The 25,831-nt window shown below is 42.8% G+C and overlaps 1 protein-coding gene and 1 pseudogene across 4 annotated transcripts in view; both read right to left on the bottom strand.

Annotated features, from left to right (window-relative positions):
* Positions 1 to 25,831, bottom strand: part of LOC139557275 (kelch domain-containing protein 8B-like) — a 159,088-nt gene that overhangs the window by 109,384 nt on the left and 23,873 nt on the right. For all 4 annotated transcript variants that reach the window (XR_011671358.1, XR_011671357.1, XR_011671359.1 and 1 more), the window contains exon 2: positions 18,845 to 21,258. Coding sequence is in view for 1 of the 4 variants with exons in the window: in XM_071371855.1 (XP_071227956.1) it covers positions 18,845 to 19,235 (391 nt within the window). In the remaining 3 variants the exon portion in view is untranslated. The remainder of the gene's footprint in view (positions 1 to 18,844; positions 21,259 to 25,831) is intronic.
* Positions 2,049 to 2,774, bottom strand: LOC139557964 (general transcription factor II-I repeat domain-containing protein 2A-like; annotated as a pseudogene).

The following is a 25,831-nucleotide window of genomic DNA, read 5'->3' as shown; positions in this document are numbered from 1 at the left end:
TGAGGAGAAGGGAGAAAGAGAGAAATAAGGAGGTAGGGAGAGGACAGAGAGAAAAGAGGACAACAAAGAGAGAGGGAGAGATAATTGAGAGAGCATTGAGAAAGAGAGCAACAGATAGAATGACAGAGTAAGAAAGAGATGGGCCAGATGACTCAGGAGTGCTGTCTAATTCACCTCATTAATGAGAATGTTCCCGTCAATCTGACAATTTGGCTGCCCCTGCTTCAACAGCTTCAACAGCTTCAACAGCTTCAACAGCTTCAACAGCATAACGGCAACCGTCTCACATTTCCTCTTCCTGCTCACAGCACTACTCCAGACTCTAACAGCCATGGATGCCGTCACTCCTCTCATCTCCTTTCTCCCAGTCTAACAGAGCATCCTCTCACCTCAGACAGAGAAACGAGGCAGACAGAGAAAGAGCAGCCACAGGCAATTTCCTGAGACACACACAGAATAAAAACTGCAATACACACCAAACCCAATAGAGCAGATTTCATAAGAGAGCAACAACTCTCCAATTCTCCAAGAGAAGCTGAGAGGGCTGTGTGAGAGAGAGAGATAATCCCGACTATCCCAACAGTGAGCGACACATTCTCTCCCCTCTCTGAAATTAATCAGCTTATAGTTTGGGGTGTCTGGGTGTCATCCTTGACTTCAGGAGGAGAAAATCAGTGGGTGTTGACAGCTTGTGGGTGGCTCCCGTCACTGCCACCCCCCTGCCTCTCTCTGTTGAATTACAGAAACCAGCTTTCCCTGCCACTCCAGTTGTTTACTTTTCTCATTCCCTCTCCTGACACGGAGATTGCCACCGAGGCACCTTCTGCTCCTGAGGTTTCCGGGGTTGGTTTCCTTCATTTGCAATGCAGATGAGTCTGAGGAGGAGATGAGCACACCTGACACCTAGATAGCTAGCGCTGAGGCTAACACTAAAGTCTCCTGTGATGCACCACTCAATGTGTGTTTGGCTCTTAAAGTTTGAATGGGTGGAGAACAGCTATGAAGCTAACAAGCTCTGATATAAATGTGAACACTGAAAGATTAGCCCATCAACATCTACAGGTGAAGGGTGTGGGAGTGATTGAATGTCTTTTCCACTGCTTTTTAACACTAAAGCCAAGAGATTTTCAGCAAGAGATTAAACTTTATACTTGAGATAAGAGTAGGTAGCCCAGACTCAGGATGATAAAGTTAACAGACCTGTCTCCTGCTGCCTCTGAGACTTGGTCCCTGATTAAAGCATGTGTGCAGTTTATCAAACAGTTTGGATCAGAGCAGAGGATGTCTACCGCAGCTACTCAGAGTCAGGATCAAAAGAGAGCAGGGAGTTGAAGGGCTGGGCTCTTTCTGGATGAATTCCATCAACTTGCTCATGTCCACCAAGGACAAGGTCCCTGAAGTGCTGGTCAGTAACCACTAGAGTCTAGACTGGAGTAGTTGGTCAATACTGACTAGTCACTGGAGCACTAATAATCTCTACAGCACTAGGAGGTGCTAGATTAGATTATTGGTCTAAGGCAGGCCTGGGCAATTTTTTTCCATGGAGGACCACATTTGAATATATTCTTGCCATCGCGGGCCATGATCATATTGCAGGATTACACATAATGTGGATGACTGTGTTGACAGACATACACTACTGTTCAGAAGTTTGGGGTCACTTAGAAATTGACATTTTATGTCCTTTAAAATAACATAAAATTGATCAGAACTACAGTGTAGACATTGTTAAAGTTGTAAATGACTATTGTAAACCAACCTATGTGTATGTAAACTTCCGACTTCAACTGTACATAGGTTGACCCAAACAGTACAAACATCTTCTGAGCATGACTCCTAATCTTTGGAAAGTGTTGTTCATCGAGAGATGCATGGAACCTCGTGAGTGACATTGTTTTGAATAGTTCTCCAATCACTGCATCAGACTGAAGATCGATATGTTCAAGTTGCAGGTCAGTAGGACCAGGTCCACATTGAAGGTGAAAGGAGAGGAAACCAACAGCATGTAATTTTCCAACACTTTGAAATCCTCAAAACGACGAGAAAACTCACTGTTCAAAGCACGCAGCAGCGTCATCTGATAAGGAACAGACTAGTAGTGTCGGAAGATGGGTGAGATTGTTGGCTTTTACTTGGCGGTTCAGGAGGAGTAATTTTCCCTTGAAGGCTTTGGCAAGGCTGTACATCTGATGTGCAAAAAGGCCATTCCTTTGTACTTTGGAATTCAGTTCATTCATGAGGGCCATGATGTCCACGGTGAAAGTAAAATCAGCCAACCATCCTTTATCTTGCAGTTCAGGGAAATCCACATATTTTCCTTTCATTTGCAAAAACTCAGCAATCTCCGACTTAAGGTCCCACACCTTTTTAAGCACCTTCCCCAAACTCAGCCATCTCACGTTTGTGTGGTAGGGGAGATCTGCATGACCTGACTCTGTCTCTTCCAACAGTGAGATAAACTACCTGTGGTTTAAAGATTTTGCTCTTATGAAGTTTACCACTTTAGTGACTGTATCCACAACATGGCTCATTTTCAGAAAACATTGACAGAGCACCTCCTGATGAATAATGCAAAGCAGGAAAATAATTTTCTGATCTGGGTTCAGCTCAGCTACTTGATCTTGTATCCTTTTCTAAAGACCAATGTTTTTTCCTGTCAAGTTTGGGCACCCATCAGAGGTCACACTGGATAACTTTTCAAAACTCAGTCCCAGCTTTGCCACACACTTATTAACCTCCTCCAATAAATCTTTCCCTGTAGTTGTGCTCTTCATTAACTGCACTGAAGCAAACTCCTCTGTAATTTCAAAGTCTGGGGTTATGTCTCATAAGAATATCAACAACTGAGCCATGTCGCGTGCATCTCTGCTCTCATCCAGGGACAAGGAGAAATAGGTGAAATCCTTTACCTTGTCTTTCAACCGTATTCTCTGCAATGTTCTCAACATCTGTTTCTATTGACAGGGAAACATTTTCAAACAGCTCTTTCTTTTCGGGGCAAAGTATTGCTGCAGAGTCAATTAAACATTCTTTAATGAATTCGCCCTCAGCAAATGGCTTGCTATTTTTTGTTGTTGTTGCTATTGATCAGCAATTTTGTGGGACAGTACATAGCTAGCTCTCGCAATTCCGTCATTTGCTGAATGCAGTTTTGTGAAATTTCCTTGGTGCTTTTGCAACTGAGAAACTGAGAAACTCTTTCGATGCACTTGCCCTCTGCTAAAGAAGACATATTCCTATATTTCTCTGCATCCTTTGTCTGGAAGTGTTTGGACAAGTTGTATTCTTTCAAGACAGCGATGCTGTCTTTGCACACTAAGCACACAGCTTTCCCTGATACCTCAATAAAGAAATATTTCGATGTCCACTCTTGCTGGAACACCCAACATTCATTGTCTATTTTCCTTTCCTTTGAAAAACTATTTTTTGCACAATTTCTAGCTAGCTACTATTTGTAACTGTGACGTGTATCAGCCTGTCAGTCACTGTCTGTCCTCGTGCAGTTGTTATTTATACGTGCCTTCAAAATAAATGTCCCAAAAGCAGTGGAAGTTACAGTTGAAGTCAGAAGTTTACATGCACTTAGGTTGGAGTCATTCAAACAAATTTTTCAACCACTCCACAAATTTCTTGTTAACAAACTATAGTTTTGGCAAGTCGGTTAGGACATCTACTTTGTGCATGACATAAGTATTTTTTCCAACAATTGTTTCCAGACAGATTATTTCACTTATAATTAACTGTATCACAATTCCAGTGGGTCAGAAGTTTACGTACGCTAAGTTGACTGTGCCTTTAAACAACTTGGAAAATTCCAGAAAATGATGTCATAGCTTTAGAAGCTTCTGATAGGCTAATTGACATAACATGAGTCAATTGGATGTGTACCTGTGGATGTATTTCAAGGCCTACCTTCAAACTCAGTGCATCTTTGCTTGACATCATGGGAAAGTCAAAAGAAATCAGCCAAGACCTCAGAAAGAAAATTGTACCTCCACAAGTCTGGTTCATCCGTGGGAGCAATTTCCAAACATCTGAAGGTACCACGTTCATCTGTACAAACAATAATACGCAAGTATAAACACCATGGGACCACGCAGCCATCATACTGCGCAGGAAGGAGACGCGTTCTGTCTCCTAGAGATGAACGTTCTTTGGTGCGAAAAGTGGAAATCAATCCTAGAACAACAGCAAAGGACCTTGTGAAGATGCTGGAGGAAACAGGTACAAAAGTATCTATATCCACAGTAAAACAAGTCCTATATCGGCATAACCTGAAAGGCCGCACAGCAAAGAAGAAGCCACTGCTCCAAAACCGCCATAAAAAAAATCCAGACTACGGTTTGCAACTGCACATGGGGACAAAGATGGTACTTTTGGAGAAATGTCCTCTGGTCTGATGAAACAAAAATACACCTGTTTGGCCATAATGACTATCGTTTGTTTGGAGGAAAAAGGGGGAGGCTTGCAAGCCGAAGAACACCATCCCAACCGTGAAGCACGGGGGTGGCAGCATCATGTTGTGGGGGTGCTTTGCTGCAGGAGGGACTGGTGCACTTCACAAAATAGATGGCATCATGAGTTAAGAAAATTATGTGGATATATTGAAGCAACATCTCAAGACATCAGTCAAGAAGTTAAAGCTTGGTCACAAATGGGTCTTCCAAATGGACAATGACCCCAAGCATACTTCCAAAGTTGTGGCAAAAAAATAAAAAAATAAAGTCAAGGTATTGGAGTGGCCATTACAAAGCCCTGACCTCAATCCTATTGAAAATTTGTGGGCAGAACTGAAAAAGCGTGTGCGAGCAAGGAGGCCTACAAACCTGACTTAGTTACACCAGTTCTGCCAGGAGGAATGGGCCAAAATGCACCCAACTTATTGTGGGAAGCTTGTGTAAGGCTACCCAAAACGTTTGACCCAAGTTAAACAATTGAAAGGCAATGCTACCACATACTAATTGAGTGTATGTAAACTTCTGACCCACTGGGATTGTGATGAAAGAAATAAAAGCTGAAATAAATCATTCTCTCTACTATTATTCTGACATTTCACATTCTTAAAATAAAGTTGTGATCCTAACTGACCTAAGACAGGGAATTTTTACTAGGATTAAATGTCAGGAATTGTGAAAAACTGAGTTTAAATGTATTTGGCTAAGGTGTATGTAAACTTCTGACTTCAACTGTAAATCATTACACAAAGGCGAGTATTCTTTGGGCTTTTAATTTGAATAACAAATTTAAAAAAATAAACTTTACTATTGCAAATTCTTTATGTGATCTGAGCATGATGCCGCAGGCCGTATTGAATCAGGTCGCGGGCCTCATACCGCGACCTGCCGGCCTTTGCCCAGGCCTGGTCTAAGGGGTAGTAAAAAAAAACGTTGTTATTTGTGTGGAAGCAGCATCACTCTTTAATTGTCCAAATAAAATTTCCCCTCTGGGACAATAAAGTGCCATAGCTCAATGAATTGGCAGAACTTCGGCTATGCCGTTACACACTCTAACTACTCCATTTCAGCGGTGGTCTAAACAAAATAAAGGGAACAAATAAAGTCTGTCTTCACAACAAATGAGGACAAAGACTTTTACTGTAGAGAGAACATGCTGCTCAGAATTACTTCACAAAGACAGGAAGATGGTTCAACATATATATCCACGAGGGACTACACTGAAGCTTTCTTTCACTTACTGGCCCAACGCTCTAACCACTAGGCTACCTGCCGACCCAAGAGTAAAACCCAGCTCGGCACTCCCTCTTGCCAGTTCCAACATATACATTCTGAAATACAGGCTGAATATAACTGGCACTGCCAGTAAATATATACACTTCGTGATACTTCTGAGATGTCTTCTATGCTTTACTCATATGCCCCCCCACCCCACTAACCTTCCATTAGCAACCGCTTTGCATAGAAACAGACATCGCCATAGTAACTAAAGGAAAAGGAAAAGCTGCCTTTGTTTTGATAAGTGGCTAACTATTAGTGATGGTAGCAAAATATAGTAGGTCAACATGTTTTCAGATCCTTTATGTCCCTGACTGATCAAAACTCGGTTTCTTGTGCTCTCTCATCTCTCTGCAGCAGACATATAGTGAGCAATATGTTTGGAACATTAAATCGCTATCAAATCGCAGTATCGAATCGCAATACATATAGAATAGTGAGAATCACAATACATTTCGTATCGACACCTAAGTTTTGTAATATTATCGTATCTTAAGGTCACTGGCAATTCCAAGCCCTAGTCACTATGTGATTACAAAGTAAAGAAACAGAAACAAAGTTTTGCTCTATGGTATCGTATTGTATGGCTCTACATTACTTTGTGACAAAGTCCTTGGAGGATCTGTATACAGTCTGTGACGTCAGGGAGGACATTAGTTGGAGAAGGTGAAGGATAGATGGAGGGACAGAGGTGACAGAGGGATGGATTCATCTTCATTTCTCCTTCAGCCTCTCATCACTTAATGGTAGATTTCAGATAGAGTGGTGTGCCAGTGAAGGCATTAGCTGAATTGCTAATGAAACTTCCCCATGTAGGGCCCACCGCAATCCTCCCTCTGCTTCCGAACACCCTTCAGCCAAGTGAAATAAATGAGAGAAACACAGCTCGGAGGAGTAGAGGGTAGAGGGAGAGAGACACAGAGGGAGAAGATGAGAGGGGGTTGAAATGGGTGGGTGAAAATACATTTTGGAAAGTTATTTTCTGCAGAAGCATGAGGCAGACATAACTAATGAGAAACTACTATAGCTTTGAAATAACATTTCAAATGTGTTCTGCAATCTTCATGCACTCAGGAAACAGACACCAACAGGACACTGGACTGCATGCTGGATTGAACTTCCTTTCAGTGTAATTCTGTTGAAATTACAAGCACTATGAACATTTGTGAGTTTTGGGGGGACTTGCTGCTTAGAGAAAGGGATTGAGGAGTGGGGCAGGAGGGTTGGTGACAGGGGCAGGGTGCTGGTCAGAGTGAGACAAATTAAATCAGCAGATGATCTCAATAAGCTGTCTTAATGAGACATTCATCCATATCCTAGTTACTAATTCTCACCAACTCCAGGGGGTATTTGCTTCTTATCGTTTTGCGTATGTGTGTGTGTTTGTGTATGTGTGTGACTGTGAGCTGCTATGTTGGTTGAAAGCAATACTGGATGGTGATATTGGCTATGCTCTGTGCATCCACATCATAAAGCCCTGTAGCTTCATCTATTCAAGCAGAGAGGAGAAAGAGGAGAGAGAGTGTGAGAACAAGCACGTGAGAAAGGAATACCTCACGGGGGACATAGGAAACATCCAACTTTCTTGGACCAGAGCTCCTTCCTGTAGCTGGCCATCAATCTATTATGTCGCTTATAAAGCAGCCATGGATTCTACTTGAAAGCAGTGATCCTCATTCCTGCTCCTGGAAAGCTTTAATATTTCATGTTTTGCCCCAGCTCAGCAGTGAAACACCTGATTCAAGTCTTACCTACTAAGATCAGCCTATTAGTAACCAATGCATACAGAATACACTAATAGATAAAATCAGCCTCTGTGAGAGAAGTCGGCCCCTCAGATTTTTTGTGGCCCCCACTTTCATCAATGTTGCCCATGCCTGAACTAGACATTAGGCAGTGACAGATGAGGACCAACCTGTCTGACTTGACCTTGTTCTGTAACCAGAATATCTAGTGGCATGTAAACAAGAGACAGATCGATCTCTATCTCCTATTCCAAAGCATCAAGTTCAAGTATTGACTACATTATCGAACAATAGGTTCATCTACTGCACTACTGATTGATAAACTTGATTTTACTGTGTGTAGGCCTACTTTTAATGTAAGGTGTCCTTGAGTGTTCTGAAAGTCTTCTGCCAAGCAAAATGCATTATTATTATTAATCATTAATGCACTGCTACTATATGTCCTGTCAGATAAATCACCAGACAGACCCTTTTTGTATCAATAACACAACTGCAGTATGCAGATACAGTATATAGAAGTAGGTTCACAGAGAATTAAATCTCTATTCAAATCTATAGAATCTTTCATGACTTTTATGGGTGCTAAAACTGGCATTTCTTGGTTAGCACCCAGTTTTCATAATAGCCTTTACTATGGTTGTTGCAACAGTGTCTGATCTCAAGATCTCATAATATGTTAAACAGTTGGACCTCGAGGACAGGTTTTAGTACGGATGCTTCCCATCCATTTACTTTAGGGGATTTTCAGGCTCAGTAGTCTGCAGTTGATTGGTTTACATTACGGATAATTGGTAATTCTATAGCGGGCCTCAACTCATAGGCCTAGAGACAGCATGTTGCACACTAGGCAAATCACATTTCAGGCAACTCATATTCAATCAGCACAACTCTTCATCCCATCACAACAGTTTTATTCTCAATACTAAGATACCTGCTACTTCCTATTCTACAGCATATGCTCCAGGCCCCCAGACAAGGCAGTTTCTCTCTGCATTGACGTTTTGGTGAGGATATCTTCTTACTGTTTTCTTATGGTTTCCCTCAAATGGCGCATTCACAACTCCTATCACTTTTATTCCTTCACGTGATCTAGGTTTTTCCTGATCTGGTCTTTTCACCCTAATCATTACAGCCTCATTCTTAAGCATTCTAAATCGGGTTCCTGGTGTACTATCATAATAGCTCGCACTACCACTCAATCCTTTCTCATGCTTTAGGCTAATATATCTTCAAGCTCGACCCTGTTCTGCTCATCATTCTTTTCTCATCCCTCCTCTTCAACCCTCATATGTTTCACTTCTCTTCCTTTCTCAAGTGACACAAAGGTGTTTTCTTTCACCTCAACGCTATCTGTAATCTGTCCCTATCGCTTTGTATTACTGCATGCATGACTGGGTTTGAAGCAAAGAAAACGTCCCATTATATCATACAAATCGCATTACAGCATACATGGTTGGGTTCTACATATAAGCATACTGTACGTAGCATTTCGTCTAAACACATCAGAAAATGTTTGATTCTGGTGCCAGCGTGCCATGCTTTATTTACAAAGTTCACATAATACTTATCCAATTACACCCATGCATATAGCGGTGGCAATCACTCATCATTCCCTTCTCATATTGTAACAATGCAAGGGACTCTGCAGATCAACATTAGGCTGGGACTCTTGGCAGGTGCCCATATCTTCCCGCATTTCGGCATGCACTATTGAGGTCAACGCTAAGCTAGCGTTTGATGTTAATTATATACGTACAGTACCAGTCAAAAGTTTGGACACACCTACTCATTGCAGGGTTTTTCTTTATTTTTACTATTTTCTACATTGTAGAATAATAGTGAAGACATCAAAACTATGAAATAACACATACGGAATCATGTAGTAACCAAAAAAGTGTTAAACAAATCAAAATAGCCACCCTTTTCCTTGATGACAGCTTTGCACACTCTTGGAATTCTCTCAACCAGCTTCCTGAGAAATGCTTTTCCAACAGTCTTGAAGGAGTTCCCACATATGCTGAGCACTTGTTGGCTGTTTTTCCTTCACTCTGTGGTCCAACTCATCCCAAACCATCTCAATTGGGTTGAGGTCGGGTGATTTTGGAGGCCAGGTCATCAGATGCAGCACTCCATCACTCTCCTTCTTGGTTAAATAGTCCTGACACAGCCTGTGTTTTAGGTCATTGTTCTGTTGAAAAACAAATTAAAGTCCCACTAAGCGCAACCAGATGGGATGGAGTATCGCTGCAGAATACTGTGGTAGCCATGCTGGTTAAGTGAGCCTTGAATTTTAAATAAATCACAGACACCAGCAAAGCACCCCCACACCATCACACCTCCATGGTTCACGGTGGGAACCATACATGTGGAGATCATCCGTTCACCTACTCTGCTTCTCACAAAGACACGGCGGTTGGAACCAAAAACTAAAATTTGGACTCATCAGACCAAAGGACAGATTTCCACCGGTCTAATGTCCATTCCTCGTGTTTCTTGGCCCAAGCAAGTCTCTTCTTCTTATTGGTGTCCTTTAGTAGTGGTTTCTTTGCAGCAATTTGACCATGAAGACAGTTGATGTTGAGATGTGTTTGTTACTTGAACTCCGTGAAGCATTTATTTGGGCTGCAATCTGAGGTGCAGTTAACTCTAATGAATTTATCCTCTGCAGCAGAGGTAACTCTGGGTCTTCCTTTCCTGTGGCGGTCCTCATGAGAGCCAGTTTCATCATAGCGCATGACGGGTTTAGCGACTGCACTTGAAGAACATTTCAAAGTTCTTGAAATTTTCCCGGATTGACTAACATTCATGTCAAACCTCTTAAGGATCGGACCCTTTGTTTAAATTTTCACCTAAAATGACATACCCAAATCTAACTGCCTGTAGCTCAGGACCTGAAGCAAGGATATGCATATTCTTGATACCATTTGAAAGGAAACACTTTGAAGTTTGTGGAAATGTGAAATTAATTTTGGAGAATATAACACATTAGATCTGGTAAAGGATAATACAAAGAAAAAACATGCGTGTTTTAATTTTTTGTACCATCATCTTTGAAATGCAAGAGAAAGGCCATAATGTATTATTACAGCCCAGGAGCAATTTAGAAATGGCCACTTGATGGCATCAGTGTATGTGCAAAGTCTTAGACTGATCCAATGAACCATTGCATTTCTGTTCAAAATGTTGTATCAAGACTGCCCAAATGTGCCTAATTGGTTTATTAATGCATTTTCAAGTTCATAACTGTGCACTCTCCTCAAACAATAGCATGGTATTATTTCACTGTAATAGCTACTGTAAATTGGACAGTGCAGTTAGATTAACAATAAGCTTTCTGCCCACATCAGATATGTCTATGTCCTGGGAAATGTTTTTTTTACTTAACTTCATGCTAATCACATTAGCCTACATTAGCGCAACCGTCCCGCGGGGGACACACAGATCCCGTAGAGGTTAAGTTAATGATGGACTGTCGTTTCTCTTTGCTTATTTGAGCTGTTCTTGCCATAATATGGACTTGGTCTTTTACCAAATAGGGCTATCTTCTGTACACCACCCCTACCTTGTCACAACGCAAGCTGGTTGAGAGAATGCCAAGAGTGTGCAAAGCTGTCATCAAGGCAAAGGGTGGCTAATTTGAAGAATCTCAAATGCAAAATATATTTTGATTTATTTAACACTTATTTGGTTACTACATGATTACATATGTGTTATTTCATAGTTTTGTGTTATTCTACAATACAGAAAATAGTAAAAATAAAGAAAAATTCTGCAATGAGTAGGTGTGTCCAAACTTTTGACTGGTACTGTATGTTGCATTATGGCATGCATGGTTGGGTAGATATACATGCAGACGTCTCATGTCAACCCTACACGTTAAACAACATTTGAATCCTACGCTCAACGCACCTCGCATTAATACAAATTTCATATAATACTTTCCATTACAGCAGAATTGCAGTTTTGTTCTATTCTTCGCATGCATCTCTTTTACATCTAATAATCATTGTTTCAATCTTTAGATCCAACCGTTTCTCCGCTGTGTCCCTTCTCCCTGGTGAGTAACTTATTTATTTTGGGGGGGGTTTCGATGCCAGCTGTCCAGCAAAGGGCTATGTGTCATCAGCACTTGGTTCCGAGGAGCATTCCACGGAGACGAGGCAATACCCCATGGTACAACTATTTCATAAAATTCCATATTGCATTCTACCTCTGTTCATTCAGTTAAGCCTATACTCGATTGAAGTGTGACTGGAGGGAATAGCTAGTGCAGGATGAAGCTACAATCCTAAAGATGAAACTGCCTATGAGAATGTAATGTTCTATTAGCAAGTCAGCATTATCCTATTAGGCTCTGATTTCAGTTAATGGTAATATATATCCCTAGAGAAAGGAATAGTGGGTTGTGTAAGTCACTGTGAATATGAAGGTGTGCTGGGAGGTTCAACAAAGTGACGAATAGGGAGGTAATTATACAGTGTGTTCTGGATCTGTCAGCTTGATACTCCTTCCCACCCTGGACAATAGGGTATCTCTGCCTCCGGCAAAGGCAACCTGTCAGACTCTTGCTGTCTACTCTACAGTACAGAAACACAGCATAGTCATCCCAAAACCCTCCCCTCTCCCCTGGGTGAAGGAAACTTCCTGTCCGGAAAGTGAAGTGAGCCTGAGAAACTACTCTACATAGCCTGCTGTCTGCTGCCAGGCTTAAGACACTAAGCTAGCAAACTTTCTCTTTGTGGTGGGTTTATTTAATTGTCTCCCTCCCTGAGCATCACATCAGCCACAGCAAAGCCCTGGGTTTTCTAACATACTATGAGTGACTTTACTGTGTGTGAGAGTTTGTCAGGATGGGGCAGCCAGCCCCTAAAGAAAAGAGAAAGGGAGAGTCTCCATGTTTCATTAAATTTGACCTAATCTATACACAGCACTATCTATTTGCCAAAGTAATGCAATTCTACAAGTTTTTAGTCACAGTGGATCAGCTTTCAAAAGCAGTGCAGTAGCATTCAGAATCTGTGCAACAAACAATTACATCTCATGGGGATGCTGTACTTTGTTTTTTCCCAGAATAGCAGTACAAATTGCTTCAGCAGCATAAATTTAATGTTTTCCTGTGAAGGTACAGTGTACAGACAGACTATCAGACATGGGAGGCGGGTGGGCGGTGGGACAGAGGATAGGCAGGAGGGCTTCACACACAACACACACTACTGGGCACAGGGATAATGAGCTCCGATGTGACTCGTGAAAGAACCTAAACCGACTCCATTACTGCTGCAGGCAGATAGGCATTTCTGAAAGCCCGAAAAACACCCCCGTTTGTACACTGCGTTAGTGAGTGTGTGTGTTTGTATGTGTGTGTCTGTGTTTGTGTTGCTCTCCTATTCAGCGCAGGTTCCTCTGATCCCCATGGTCAGACAAAAACACTGACGCACACTGGGGGTCATGCATGCTGTGTGCGTGTCTGTGTGTGTTTGTTTTCAATTGGATTCAGGTCTGGGGAACGGGCGGGCCAGTCCATAGCATCAATGCCTTCCTCTTGCAGGAACTGCTGACACACTCCAGCCACATGAGGTCTAGCATTGTCTTGCATTAGGAGGAACCCAGGGCCAACCGCACCAGCATATGGTCTCACAAGGGGTCTGAGGATCTCCTCTCGGTACCTAATGGCAGTCAGGCTACCACTGGCGAGCACATGGAGGGCTGTGCGGCCCCCCAAAGAAATGCCACCCCACACCATGACTGACCCACCGCCAAACCGGTCATGCTGGAGGATGTTGCAGGCAGCAGAACGTTCTCCACGGCGTCTCCAGACTCTGTCACGTCTGTCACATGTGCGTGTGAACCTGCTTTCATCTGTGAAGAGCACAGGGCGCCAGTGGCGAATTTGCCAATCTTGGTGTTCTCTGGCAAATGCCAAACGTCCTGCACGGTGTTGGGCTGTAAGCACAACCCCCACCTGTGGACGTCGGGCCCTCATACCACCCTCATGGAGTCTCATGTTTCTGACCGTTTGAGCAGACACATGCACATTTGTGGCCTGCTGGAGGTCATTTTGCAGGGCTCTGGCAGTGCTCCTCCTTGCACAAAGGCGGAGGTAGCGGTCCTGCTGCTGGGTTGTTGCCCTCCTACGGCCTCCTCCACGTCTCCTGATGTACTGGCCTGTCTCCTGGTAGCGCCTCCATGCTCTGGACACTACGCTGACTGACACAGCAAACCTTCTTGCCACAGCTCGCATTGATGTGCCATCATGGATGAGCTGCACTATCTGAGCCACTTGTGTGGGTTGTAGACTCCGTCTCATGCTACCACTAGAGTGAAAGCACCGCCAGCATTCAAAAATGACCAAAACATCAGCCAGGAAGCATAGGAACTGAGAAGTGGTCTGTGGTCACCACCTGCAGAACCACTCCTTTATTGGGGGTGTCTTGCTAATTGCCTATAATTTCCACCTGTTGTCTATTCCATTTGCACAACAGCATGTGAAATGTATTGTCAATCAGTGTTGCTTCCTAAGTGGACAGTTTGATTTCACAGAAGTGTGATTGACTTGGAGTTACATTGTGTTGTTTAAGTGTTCCCTTTATTTTTTTGAGCAGTGTATATATGACTATGTGCATGCATATTAAGTATGCCTTAAAAGTCCTGCTGTGAGTAAGTATAAAACAATGTTTTCAGGCTGAAAGATATAAAGACCTTCAAAATGTTAATTAATTACAATCTCTGTTGTATTGTTGAGTGTCCCAGGGGACAGTGCCATAGTGGGTTCATGTCCTGTTGGGTTTGCTATTTGATTGAGACAGGAGGGTAGCTAATAGCGCTGTAATCTCTGTCTATTTCTTCTTACAAGAAAAATCCTACCATTTCCTGTCTTACTTCTTTGTGTATGGATGTTGTTGTTGTTCACATAATAGTGACACTGTAGCTGTGAAATATAGATACAAACAAGCCATGAAAACGTTCAATGTGTTCAGATCAACCCAAAAAACTGGCTATTAGCATATCATACAAAGTATTTCAGAGACCCTGCTTGCTCTGAAACGATGTTGCATAATACATTATTCTCTAGCAAGACCTGAAGCTTGATGCGACCAAACGAGGACATAAAAGACTATTTAAGCGAGCCAAGCTCTTGGAAGTAATTGGCAGAGGAAGTTCTGAGACATGGTTGTAATAAAACCTAAGTAGATGACAACACAATCAAACTGCTTTTTAATCAGGCAAGTAGCAGGCCAGCCAATAGGGAAGGCTTGACAGCCCATCAAAAGACTACAGCCACTACTTGGAATAATCTTAGATATGAAGCACATATTAAGTAGAAAGTGAAATTTACCAGGCTTGTTCCTGATAAATGTGAAATTAAAAGCACTCTCTCTAAGCTTTAACCTCCATTGGCAAGACATGGGTGGCTGTGGTAACGGAGCTGGTTGAACAGGAGGGAAAAACAGGAGAAGACGGATTCAGTTCAGAGGTGGAGAGGCCCAGTTCATAGGTGGATAGGAGAAGAAGGCAGGGCCTAACCCCAGCCATGCATGCCATTTCACAAAACCAACAGAAACAGCAACCGAAGAGAAGAGAAGAGGGAATCAAAGGTTGGCACGGTGACGCAACCATGGTTAAAAACGATGCTATTGTGCTCTCTGGATTGTGTCACCACGGTTTAAAATGATGCTATTGTGCTCTCTGGGTTGTCACCACGGTTAAAAACGATGCTGTTGTGCTCACTGGGTTGTGTCACCACGGTTAAAAAAGGTGCCGTTGTGCTCTCTGGGTTGTGTCACCACGGTTAAAAAAGGTGCCGTTGTGCTCTCTGGGTTGTGTCACCACGGTTAAAAACGATGCTGTTGTGCACTCTGGGTTGCTCTTCGCCCCAACACACACACACTCTCTCGCTGTCACACATCTAAATACAAACATACACACACACACACACTTGTTGCTAAGCAACAGCAATGCTCGCTTGATCAGTTGACTGCACGACCAAGAGTGTGAGTGAAGGAGTGAGAAGGAAAATGGTTAAAGAGAGAAAAACAGAGTTTGATAAGAGGAGTGAGGGATGGGGAAGAGGTGGGTGAGAATACAGCTGTCTATTCTGCATGATGTGATGTGCTGAGGGGCTGAGGGGCTAGCCTCAGAGCCAACTGTCACTCAGCTGTCAGAGAGCCATCAGGAAGTATCAGTGGAGAAGCTGATAGGTTGGGAAGTTTAGAGTACAAGTCAGAGACCAGAGGGGTACATTACAAAGCTAAATCAATGAGTTAGCCAGCTAACTTTGATAAGCAACCAGAAATAACTATTGATTTTATGGTTAAAATCATAGCTGAACTTAAATATGTCATTCGTTTGTTAAATTAATTAGACCATGCCCATTTCAAGTGTATCTTTCTACAAAATATCATCACAAATATTTAGACGAGTTAGCTGGCTAATCCTTCTTTGTAGTATACCTCTCCGGCTTATTTACCACACACAGCTTACAGCTGCCAGTCCACACAGCACATGAAGCCATCACTACCTCACTGACAGACCTCCCTGGCACAGTAGGAGCACTACTGAGACTTAGCAAATGAAATAGAGTACTGTTGAAACAGAGCTACTGCTCCGCATAGTTCACCTTTACACTCAATACTTTACAGAATACAATGATAATCAATTTTGCCATATCCTGTCTCAAAGGTACTTGTTGCCTGATTTGTGAAAACAGCATTAGACGCTAGCAGGCATATTGAAACGGAAAACTCTACAATTCATTATTTGTACACCGGGATGTTTTAGCTTGCACCTGTAACCAAGATGTTATATCATGCCAGACAGCCAATTAAACATGACGGCATGTAATGTCTGTGGATGAAGATAAGGTAGCTGTAGGTCAAGGCTGATATTGGACATGCTTTGGGACAGAGCAGGAGTCAGGTATGCTCTCTGTCTACTGTCTCAACTGATAAATCATTGGCATCCTCTCACATCACACCCCATGTCAACATCACACTCCAACACACAGAGACTAATTGACATATTCCAGAATGAGGCCATCTCTCAGCCAGCTGTGTGACACCCCTATCAAACACTTGTGATGAATAATTAAAACTAAAACAAACAAGAGGGGGAAGTCAGTCACAAAGGCCTGAAAAGGTAACAGAAGTATATTTCCATAAGCTTTACCAGTGATTATTCACAGATTTTAAAACCATAATTGCTCCCACTCATAGTACACTGAGAGTGTTTTAACTAAGTTCCACTCTCTCTTGTACCCAGGGATACTTGTGAAAACCAGAGGCCTAAAGTAGAAGCATGTTCACATTCAGACAGCTGTGTATAAACAAACTGAAACCGCCTACAGAAAACACAATGGAAACAACACTTCACCTATGCTGAACAAAGTCACTTGTCTACCTGTGCTGTTTCCTATCTTCAGTATGACTCTATATTATGACCTTGAAAGGTCATAGTGATACAGCCGTCTGATAAGTAGTAATGTAAACAGAGAGCAACAGGAAACTGCAGAGGAGCACATAAAGCTAAACATCCATATCTCCTCTCTCCAGCAGCTCTTCAATCTGCATAAACATACAGTACCAGTCAAAAGTTTGGACACACCTACTCTTTACAGGGTTTTTCTTTAGTTTTACTATTTTCTACATTGTAGAATAATAGTGAAGACATCAAAACTATGAAATAACACATGGAATCATGTCGTAACCAAAAAAGTGTTTAACAAATCAAAATATATTTTGTATTTGAGATTCATCAAAGTAGCCACCCTTTGCCTTGATAACAGCTTTGCACACTCTTGGCATTCTCTCAACCAGCTTCATGAGGTAGTCACGAAGTTGCTTGCAAGTTTAGTAGATGGCTGTACTAGTTGCCATGGTAACCTAGAGAACAAACTTGCTAGCTAGTCAAACCATCAGTCCTACTAAATATTAGCTTGCTAACTATTTATGAAAATCGATTTCAACAATGCCAATAATGTTTTTACCTTTTCACACGCGAGCTCTGACGGCGTGAGTCGTTTTATGCAGGTGATGTCAGAATGCACTCACTGTTCCAAAATGTGATCGTTACGCAACAGGACAGTTAACACGCGCTGCCTGCTAATTATCTATAGGCTATGTTTCAATTTCTAATTATTTGCTAATAAGTTTTATTTTCTAACAACAGTTTGAATTTAGGTGTGTTCCGCCTCCTCATTAATTCACATAGAAATAGCCCCTTTCAATCTAGGGTTGCTAACCAAGCCGGCTGGTCGTTCTATCGGTTCGGTTGCCAGAGACAAGACCCAGTCATTCAGTCTTTTTGTTCTATATCTATGAACGCGACCCAGTCATTAGTTCTAAATGTTCCATTGCCATACTGACTGGCAACGTTTTTATCCCTTGCTTGCTAGCGAGCCAACTACAGCTAACTTAGTCATGTCAAAAAGTGCAGCCAGAATAAGAGAATAGAGTCACGCTAAAAAGTGCAGACAGAATAACAGCAAAGTAGCTTGCATTTGTTTAAGCTGTTTTCTAGTGACATACAGTATATTTGTATACATCCATAACAATGAGCTAATAAGGCATGATTTTGCCTGTGATAAATGTGTTCACTCGTCAGGACACTGTTGGTCAGAGGATCTAGCCAACAACACATCTAACACAATCACTTCAAACTGAAGCTGGAAAGACTGCAAACTAGATGCACTTCATTTCGTTGTACCTTTTTTAAATTTATATTTCTTTGTATATATCCATACAAATAATGCCAGCTGATTCATGATTTCGCTGCCTTTGTCTCGTTCCGACTCCCGACATGTTCATTACTACTATTATGATCGAATTTGAATAATGAAACAATGTTGCAAATGTCGGAGAGACAGACAGCAAGGTGTATACAAATAGCATATAGAAATCTCCACTGTTGAAAATGAAATGCTAGTCGAAAAGAAATGTGAGATAATGTAGTGGAGATCAAGTTTATAAATTGCAGAAAATAGTAAAAATAAAGAAAAACCCTGCAATGAGTAGGTGTGTCCAAACCTTTGACTGGTGCTGTACATAACTTGAGACAACTCTCAGATGACAGGGAAAGGGGAAATGGTTTCATATCCAAAATGTTTACTTAATCAGGATGAGGTATTCTTCTAAACCACAGCTCGAGAAAACATCTAAAGCTCCTCACAATGCATAACAGTCTTAAAGGTCTTAGTGACACTAGTTAATTAGAACTAAAGAGAATCTGCTCCTGGGAGAACTTGTCAGGACTGTGGAAAGCCTTTTCCAGTATGATTCACAGTTAAATTATGAAACAGCAGAGTGAGAGGGTTGGAGCTCAACATTATATTATCCTGTTGCAGCAGTAGTACAGTATGAGGTGGACTCTTACCTTTCTCTAATGAGGTGATGCCCATGGAGGGTTGTCCTAGGCTGGCCTTCCTCTCCCACTTGCCCTCGTCAGGGTTGTAGACCTCCACGGAGGACAGGGGGCTCTGCTGGCCATCCATGCCCCCCATTACCATCACCTGACCCCCAAGGGCCACCGCTGATGCCCCCGCCCGGGCTGTAGGGAGTGGAGGTAGCTGGGTCCATGTCTGGCTCTCTATGTCCAGCACCTCGGCAGTGTCTAGAGGCAGGCCTGTCTCACTGCAGCCCCCGAGCACATAGAGCAGGCCGTCATGGAACACAGGGGTGCAGTAGACCCTGCACGTGGACATGGGGGGGAACACCTCCCAGTACAGGGACTTGACTAGGCTCACTGCCATCTCGAGTATAGGCATCTCTCCTGAGGCTGACGAAGGTGATGGGTCATTACATGCACGGACGGGTGGGGGGACAAACAAAAACACAACAGAGAAGCAGGGGCACTGCGGATCAACCTCCGGTCTTTCTGCTCTGCTACCTGATCCCCTGTCTCAAGTGAGAGAGGGAACGTGACAGAGAAAGAGAGAGGGGGAGAGAGAGAGAGGCTACTTCAGCACTTTGCCAAATGCCTCTACCACCCAATGTTGTATTAATTCATTTGTTGATGTTTTAAAGCAGGGTTGCCATCTGCCCTTTATTTCTCCTTTTACTCCATTCAAGGGCCTTTATTTTGGTAAAAAAATCCCCGCAGTTGATTGTTGTGCAGCTGTACGCTGCTCTCTAAAGAGGAATATGCTAAAACAAGGTTTTTTGAAGGCTTCCGAACTTTCCGAACTTTGCGAACACACGCAAAAGGTGTGCATGCCTTTATGCACAATCCCTGTGAAATGTTAGCGTCAAGTGGAAGATGGAGCTGGATCAAACAACGAAGGAGAAAAACCTACAGGGTGTGACCTTCACGGTAATGATAATTCATGATAATCCACTGCAACTTGGAAGGAACCTGCATTCACATTCTCAGCCAAAGGCAATTATCCTGGGCTTCAGCTGTTATTTGAATCTGGTGAAGAGGGTAAAAACCAAAGCCGAACAAAGTCTTTAAATGAAAACTCCCTCCAAGTATAATAGGAATAAGCTCTCGAGGTGAGACAGAATATTTCTAATTAGACCAAACCACTAAATTCCAGAAGGCAGCTGTCAGGGCCCAACTGGGGCTGAGGAGTAACTTTTGTTCCCCTGAGACACAGTAAGGCTCCCACAGAGATCCCTGGCCTGTGGAAAATAAAAGAGCCAGCCCTGTGACCCTGTGGACGATTCAGCCGCAGTCAGCCGCCGCCGTGACATTTACAGCCAGGGCCAATGACAGGGGGTACTGGGGGGTGGGGGGGTGGGTGTGTGGACTAGAACAGCACGATCCACACACCAGCAGCACTCCAAAGGTCCCTACTTCCACTGGGGCTCTCAGGGTTTGGGTCGCACCGACTGAAAGTCTAATTGGTACACAAGCATTGTTAATTATGAAAACAGAGAGAGCATGTGACAGGAATGGGTGTTGTGGAAAAGGAGAAAAAGAGAATGAATGGGGAGGAGAGAAATTGAGAGAGGGTGAAGTAAAGTAGACAGGTGAAAAAGAAAGATAAAGAGAAAACAGACCGAGATAGACAGATATGGGGAGATGTAGAGCAATCGTTAGAGTCCCGGTGGTGTGACGCTGGCTGAGTGCAGGAAGGGGTTTCTCCACCCAGGGAGAAAAGATGGACAGCTATCTCCTCAGAGATACCATGTGTGTTTACAGTTCAGGAAGGATCAGGTCTTCTTCTGCAGGGCCTCCTATAAGTACACAGGTGTATCTTCCACTAGCTCTAACACACCACCCACTGGGCACACACTGGTTGAATCAACGTTGCTTCCACTTCATTCCAATGAAATTAGGTTGAACCAACGTGGAATAGACATTGAATTGACATCTGTGCCCAGTGGGCACACTACAGATGGGCCTCTCCTCTCTACCTCTTCTGATAGGGCTTGTTGTTAGGTTACAATGTACCAACGTATCCCTGCAGCAGAGTACTACATCTATGTGTTAGTTCCTGAAAGTGTTCAACAGAAACACACCAGATGGTCCGAGTCAGCTGAAGCAATGCAGGCTCAAAACTAGAACAGTTCCCACAGGATCGATTCCAAGAGGCCAGAGATGCTAGCAAACGTCCGTCGTCGTCCCCCCCCCTCGTAATCAGAGTAGGTGGATTTGAAATTAAGGATGAAAAGTGTAAAAGGATGCACACTTGTTGTTATTCCAGGGGCAGGAATCTGACTCTCCCGGTAGTCTCCTGAAGCTCTACCTCAGTGGTAGGTGTAGTCCAGGGGTGATTGGAGGAGAAGCGGGGAGTTGTGTTGTGGCAGAAAAGGTCCTGGAGGAGCTTACCTAAGCTCTTACTTCTGCAGGAGGGTAAATCAAACAAGACAGAACAAGAGAAAAACAATCAATTAACTTGTAGGTAAACCGTGGAGAGATAAAAAGAGGGAGAGAGATAGAATGAGAGAGAAAGAGAGCACCAGTAATTGAGTGCCTCCTCAGGTGAGACTACCTGTCATGTAATTAAATCAAGCTAAACAAATCCCAACAGAACGAACCACAGTGGAATAAACTCCCTTGACGACAACAGTCAGATGCACTTTTATAATTTCCCCTCACAGATTGAAAAAGACATCAAAACACAATAGTAATGGGAAATAGTCTTGACTTCGTTCGTTGGTACATATTTATTGCAACAATGTTCAGGTGCCACTATATTTCCCGGTGGAGTGGGTCCTGGATATCACTGTGGGGTTTTTCACAAACCTTTTGAGCTGCTGTGTGTGACCTACTAGATAGATTGTCTTTGATGTGTTTTCCTCTCAATAGGTGAATTCAAAGAACTTGACTCTGCAGGCTCAGTCAAGGCCACTGATACTGAGATCAGTACCATGACAACAACACTACCATTACGCCTTTTATATCTGCCTGGCTCACTTAACATCTATTTATATGTTAGTCCACCAATGTTAATTTTACTCTTCAAAAAGAATATGTACTTTATATGAATACCGAAGAAATGGCAGCTATTACATTAAGAATCCCAGAGACTGTGGCGTGTTGAGTATGGTACATTGGTTTGGATGTGCAAATGCCAAACTGTTTTCGAGGGTCTTTAATGTGTAAATTCACCCTTTCAGGACTATACTCCTTTTGTTATCTTCGGACGCCCTTTCCCTCTCTCTTTTCATCCCTTTCTTTCCCTTCCTCATTGAGCCGGCTGTGAACTCCCCCTCTCTCTTTGAGCAGACAGACAGCAGATAGAGACCCTCTGAAACGGGGAGAGAGTGAAAGAGAGACAGAGACAGGGAGAGAAAGAGACAGGGAGAGAGATAGCTAGAGACAGAGGCAGGCTTCAGACCCAGAGAAGTCCCACTTCCAGCCGCTGAAACCCCATCAGACCCCAGCAGGGCTGCTCAGCTGCATATGATGTCAATGCCACAGTAATAAGCTGTGAGGCGACCCATACGGCGGGCCCATACGACAGGCCCAGCATACCCCTGGGCCCCTCCTGAGCATCACATCAAACTCATTCAGTCACGCGTGCAGTTGATATTTTACCACTAGAACGGTTTTGTCAGGAGTACTCGACTCATATTTAGAAGGGAACTTAGGTATTCACACAAAAGACAATAGTCAATAGGCAGGATTGTGAAACAAATACGCATATTATTTTTGGTTCTGATTAATATTATCAATATGTAAATTTGAATTGAGTTAAATGTTGAACTAATGATAAAATAATTGATGTGAATCTGAATTGCAGAGTGACTTGTTAATCAGGGGATCACTAAGTGAAGCAGTATTATGAATATCTTATTATTACTATCATGAGTCAGAATCTGGTCAGCAGTATAGGCTATAATAATGTGCTTTTCTTCATGTTGCCTCAGCCCTTGAAACCTCTTGTAGGCTACAGCAGGAGTACATGTCTTACTAAGCAGCCTCAGGAGGAGGATGTGTTTCACTTCTTGGCATAGCCAGAAAGTAGGGGTGCTGAGGCAGCTGCAGCACCCCCTGAAAAATAAAAAATAAATATATACAGTACCAGTCAAAAGGTTTGGATACACCTACTCATTCAAGGATTTTCTTTATTTTTATTATTTTCTACATTGTAGAATAAAAGTGAAGACATCAAACCTATGAAATAACACATATGGAATCATGTACTAAGCAAAAAAGTGTTAAACAAATCAAAATATATTTTATATTTGAGATACTTCAAAGTAGCCACCTTTTAATTTGATGACAGCTTTGCACACTCTTGGCATTCTCTCAACCAGCTTCACAATGTAGAAAAAAGTAAAAATAAAGACAAACACACCTCAACATCAACTGTTCAGAGGAGACTGTGTGTATGAGCAATGGACATTAGACTGGTGGAAAGCTGTCCTTTGGTCTGGAGTCCAAATGTGAGATTTTTGGTTGCAGCTGCTGTGTCTTTGTCAGACGCACTGTGGGTGAATGGATGATCTCCTCATGTGTAGTTCCCACCATAAAGCATGGAGGAGGTGATGTGATGGTGTGGGGGTGCTTTGCTGGTGACCCAGTATGTGATTTATTTAGAATTTAAGGCACACTTAACCAGCATGCTACCACAGCATACTGGAGCGATACGGCATCCCATCTGGTTTGGGCTTAGTGGGACTATCGTCTGTTTTTCAATAGGATAATGACCCAACACACCTCCAGGCTGTGTAAGGCCTATTTGACCAAGGAGAGTGATGGAGTGCGGCATCAGATGACCTGGCCTCCACGATCACCCGGCCTCCACGATCACCCAACCTCAACCCAATTGAGATGGTTTGGGATGAGTTGGACCGCAGAGTGAAGGAAAAGCAGCCAACAAGTGCTAAACATATGTGGGAACTCCTTCAAGATGGTTGGAAAAGCATTCCAGGTGAATCTGGTTGAGAGACTGCCAAGAGTGTGTAAAGCTGTCATCAAGGAAAAGGGTGGCTACTTGTCTAAAATATATTTTGATTTGTTTAACACTTTTGTGGATACTACATGATTCCATTTGTGTTATTTCATAGTTTTGATGTCTTCACTATTATTCTACAATTTTAGAAAATAGTAAAAAATTTAATAAAAACTTGAATGAGTAGGTATGTCCAAACTTTTGTATATACAGTACCAGTCAAAAGGGGCGGCAGGTAGCCTAGTGGTTCGAGCATTGGGACAGTAACCGAAAGGTTGCTGGATCGAATCCCCGAGCTGACAAGGTAACAATCTGTCATTCTGCCCCTGAGGTGTGCCCCCTTAACCCACTGTTCCCCAGGCACCGTGGATGTCGATTAAGGCAGCCCTCCACACCTCTCTGATTCAGAGGGGTTGGGTTAAATGCGGAAGACACATTTCAGTTGAAGGCATTCAGTTTTTACAACTAAAAAGTTGTGCACTGGGCCTTTAATCGTCCTGTATTTGCGGACCGATACTGGGTAGGTTTTGTGAGGGCTTTTCTGTCTTCTCTTCAGAAAATGCACCCAGAGACAATTGCATAATTACTACAGCTGGCACCTTTCAAGACTAAAACTCAAAACGGTTAAAAATTTTTTACAACCACCTCATCATGGTTCTCCTCTGTCCCTCTGCAACAAACACCCCTCTCCCGTCCCTGCTGACAGTCGTCTTACACAAGCCCCCCCCCCCCCCCGTGTCCCAGAGGGACTGAGCACAGAGAGGATCTGAGAGGAAGAAGAGCTTAAAAAAACAGTATCAAGAGAACAAGCCACAGGCAATACCAAGCTCAGAATATATCATATACAGATAAAACCTCAATAGTAATGATAGCCTACATGCAGTAAATTGAAAATTACACACACATTGACAGAGATATGCATGAATATACGCATGGACATGAGGGTTAAGTTCATTATGGAATGGTAGTAGAACACTGAAATGTGTTGCATATTTAAATCATTTGGGGGTAAATTATTTTCCACTGATCAGTGCAAATGAATGCGGAGAGACGGTAAATAACGTTCTTCAAAAGGGATCCTCAAATCCTCTTTGAGTATGCATGCCTACAAGCTTGGTAGCTCTTCAGTTTCACAGGAGGTCCAAATATTGCAATCAAAGGAAATGTTAATGTTGCCAGCAAAAAAACACTTTATGTCAACCCTGAAATGACAAAAAATGTGATGTTATCTCTATAAATAACAAAATGTCTATCTACATTGTCAGAAACACTTTAACAGTTGGTATTACAGCATGTCCAAGAGCCTTCTGGTTCTCTGGGCTTGGCAACTAACATGCTGATGAGACCATCACAACCACTCTGGTCGATTTGGCTAAATGGGGATGCCCATGGTGGGATAATGTCTGTCAACTGTCTGGGCAGATCCAGCACATCGTAGAACTAATCAAAGCGTCTTCACAAAGATCAGGCTGCCCCTTCCCCAAAGAAAAGAGTGATTAACAAATGGAGGAACCAGCAGACACACACAAAGAGGATGGAGAATTTCAATTGAGATTAAAGTAGCGTGTGAAAAATAATTTACAGTATGACAGTACACACACACATGCATACACACACGAATGTATATTGTGAACAAGAGAAAGAGAGAGAGATAGAGAGAAAGAGGAATGGAGGAGGGATATATCGAGAGAGACAGAGAGGGAATGAGTACAGGGGGAGGAAGAATGTGAGAGCTAAATACAAAGTGAGAGAGAGAAAGAGAGTGATATGATGAATGGTGAATTTGCATTTGAATTTGAGATAGAGGGACAGGGTTGTGACTATAGGAATTACAGCTATGGCCGGAAGTGACTTTTCGTAGCAAGTTAGGAGAGCATTTTAGCTAACCCTAACCTTTTTCCTAACCTGAACCTAATTCTCCTTAACTACCACAAGAATTATCCTAACCTGCTACAAAAAAGTAACTTCCGGTCATAGCTGTATTCCACCTAATCAGAACCGAGGAAGAGGTGGGA

This window comes from Salvelinus alpinus, chromosome 28 (assembly GCF_045679555.1).
Source record: "Salvelinus alpinus chromosome 28, SLU_Salpinus.1, whole genome shotgun sequence".
Classification (NCBI taxonomy): Eukaryota; Metazoa; Chordata; class Actinopteri; order Salmoniformes; family Salmonidae; genus Salvelinus; species Salvelinus alpinus.
Note: the sequence above shows the minus strand (reverse complement) of the source record. Positions and strands in the feature narration are given on the sequence as shown.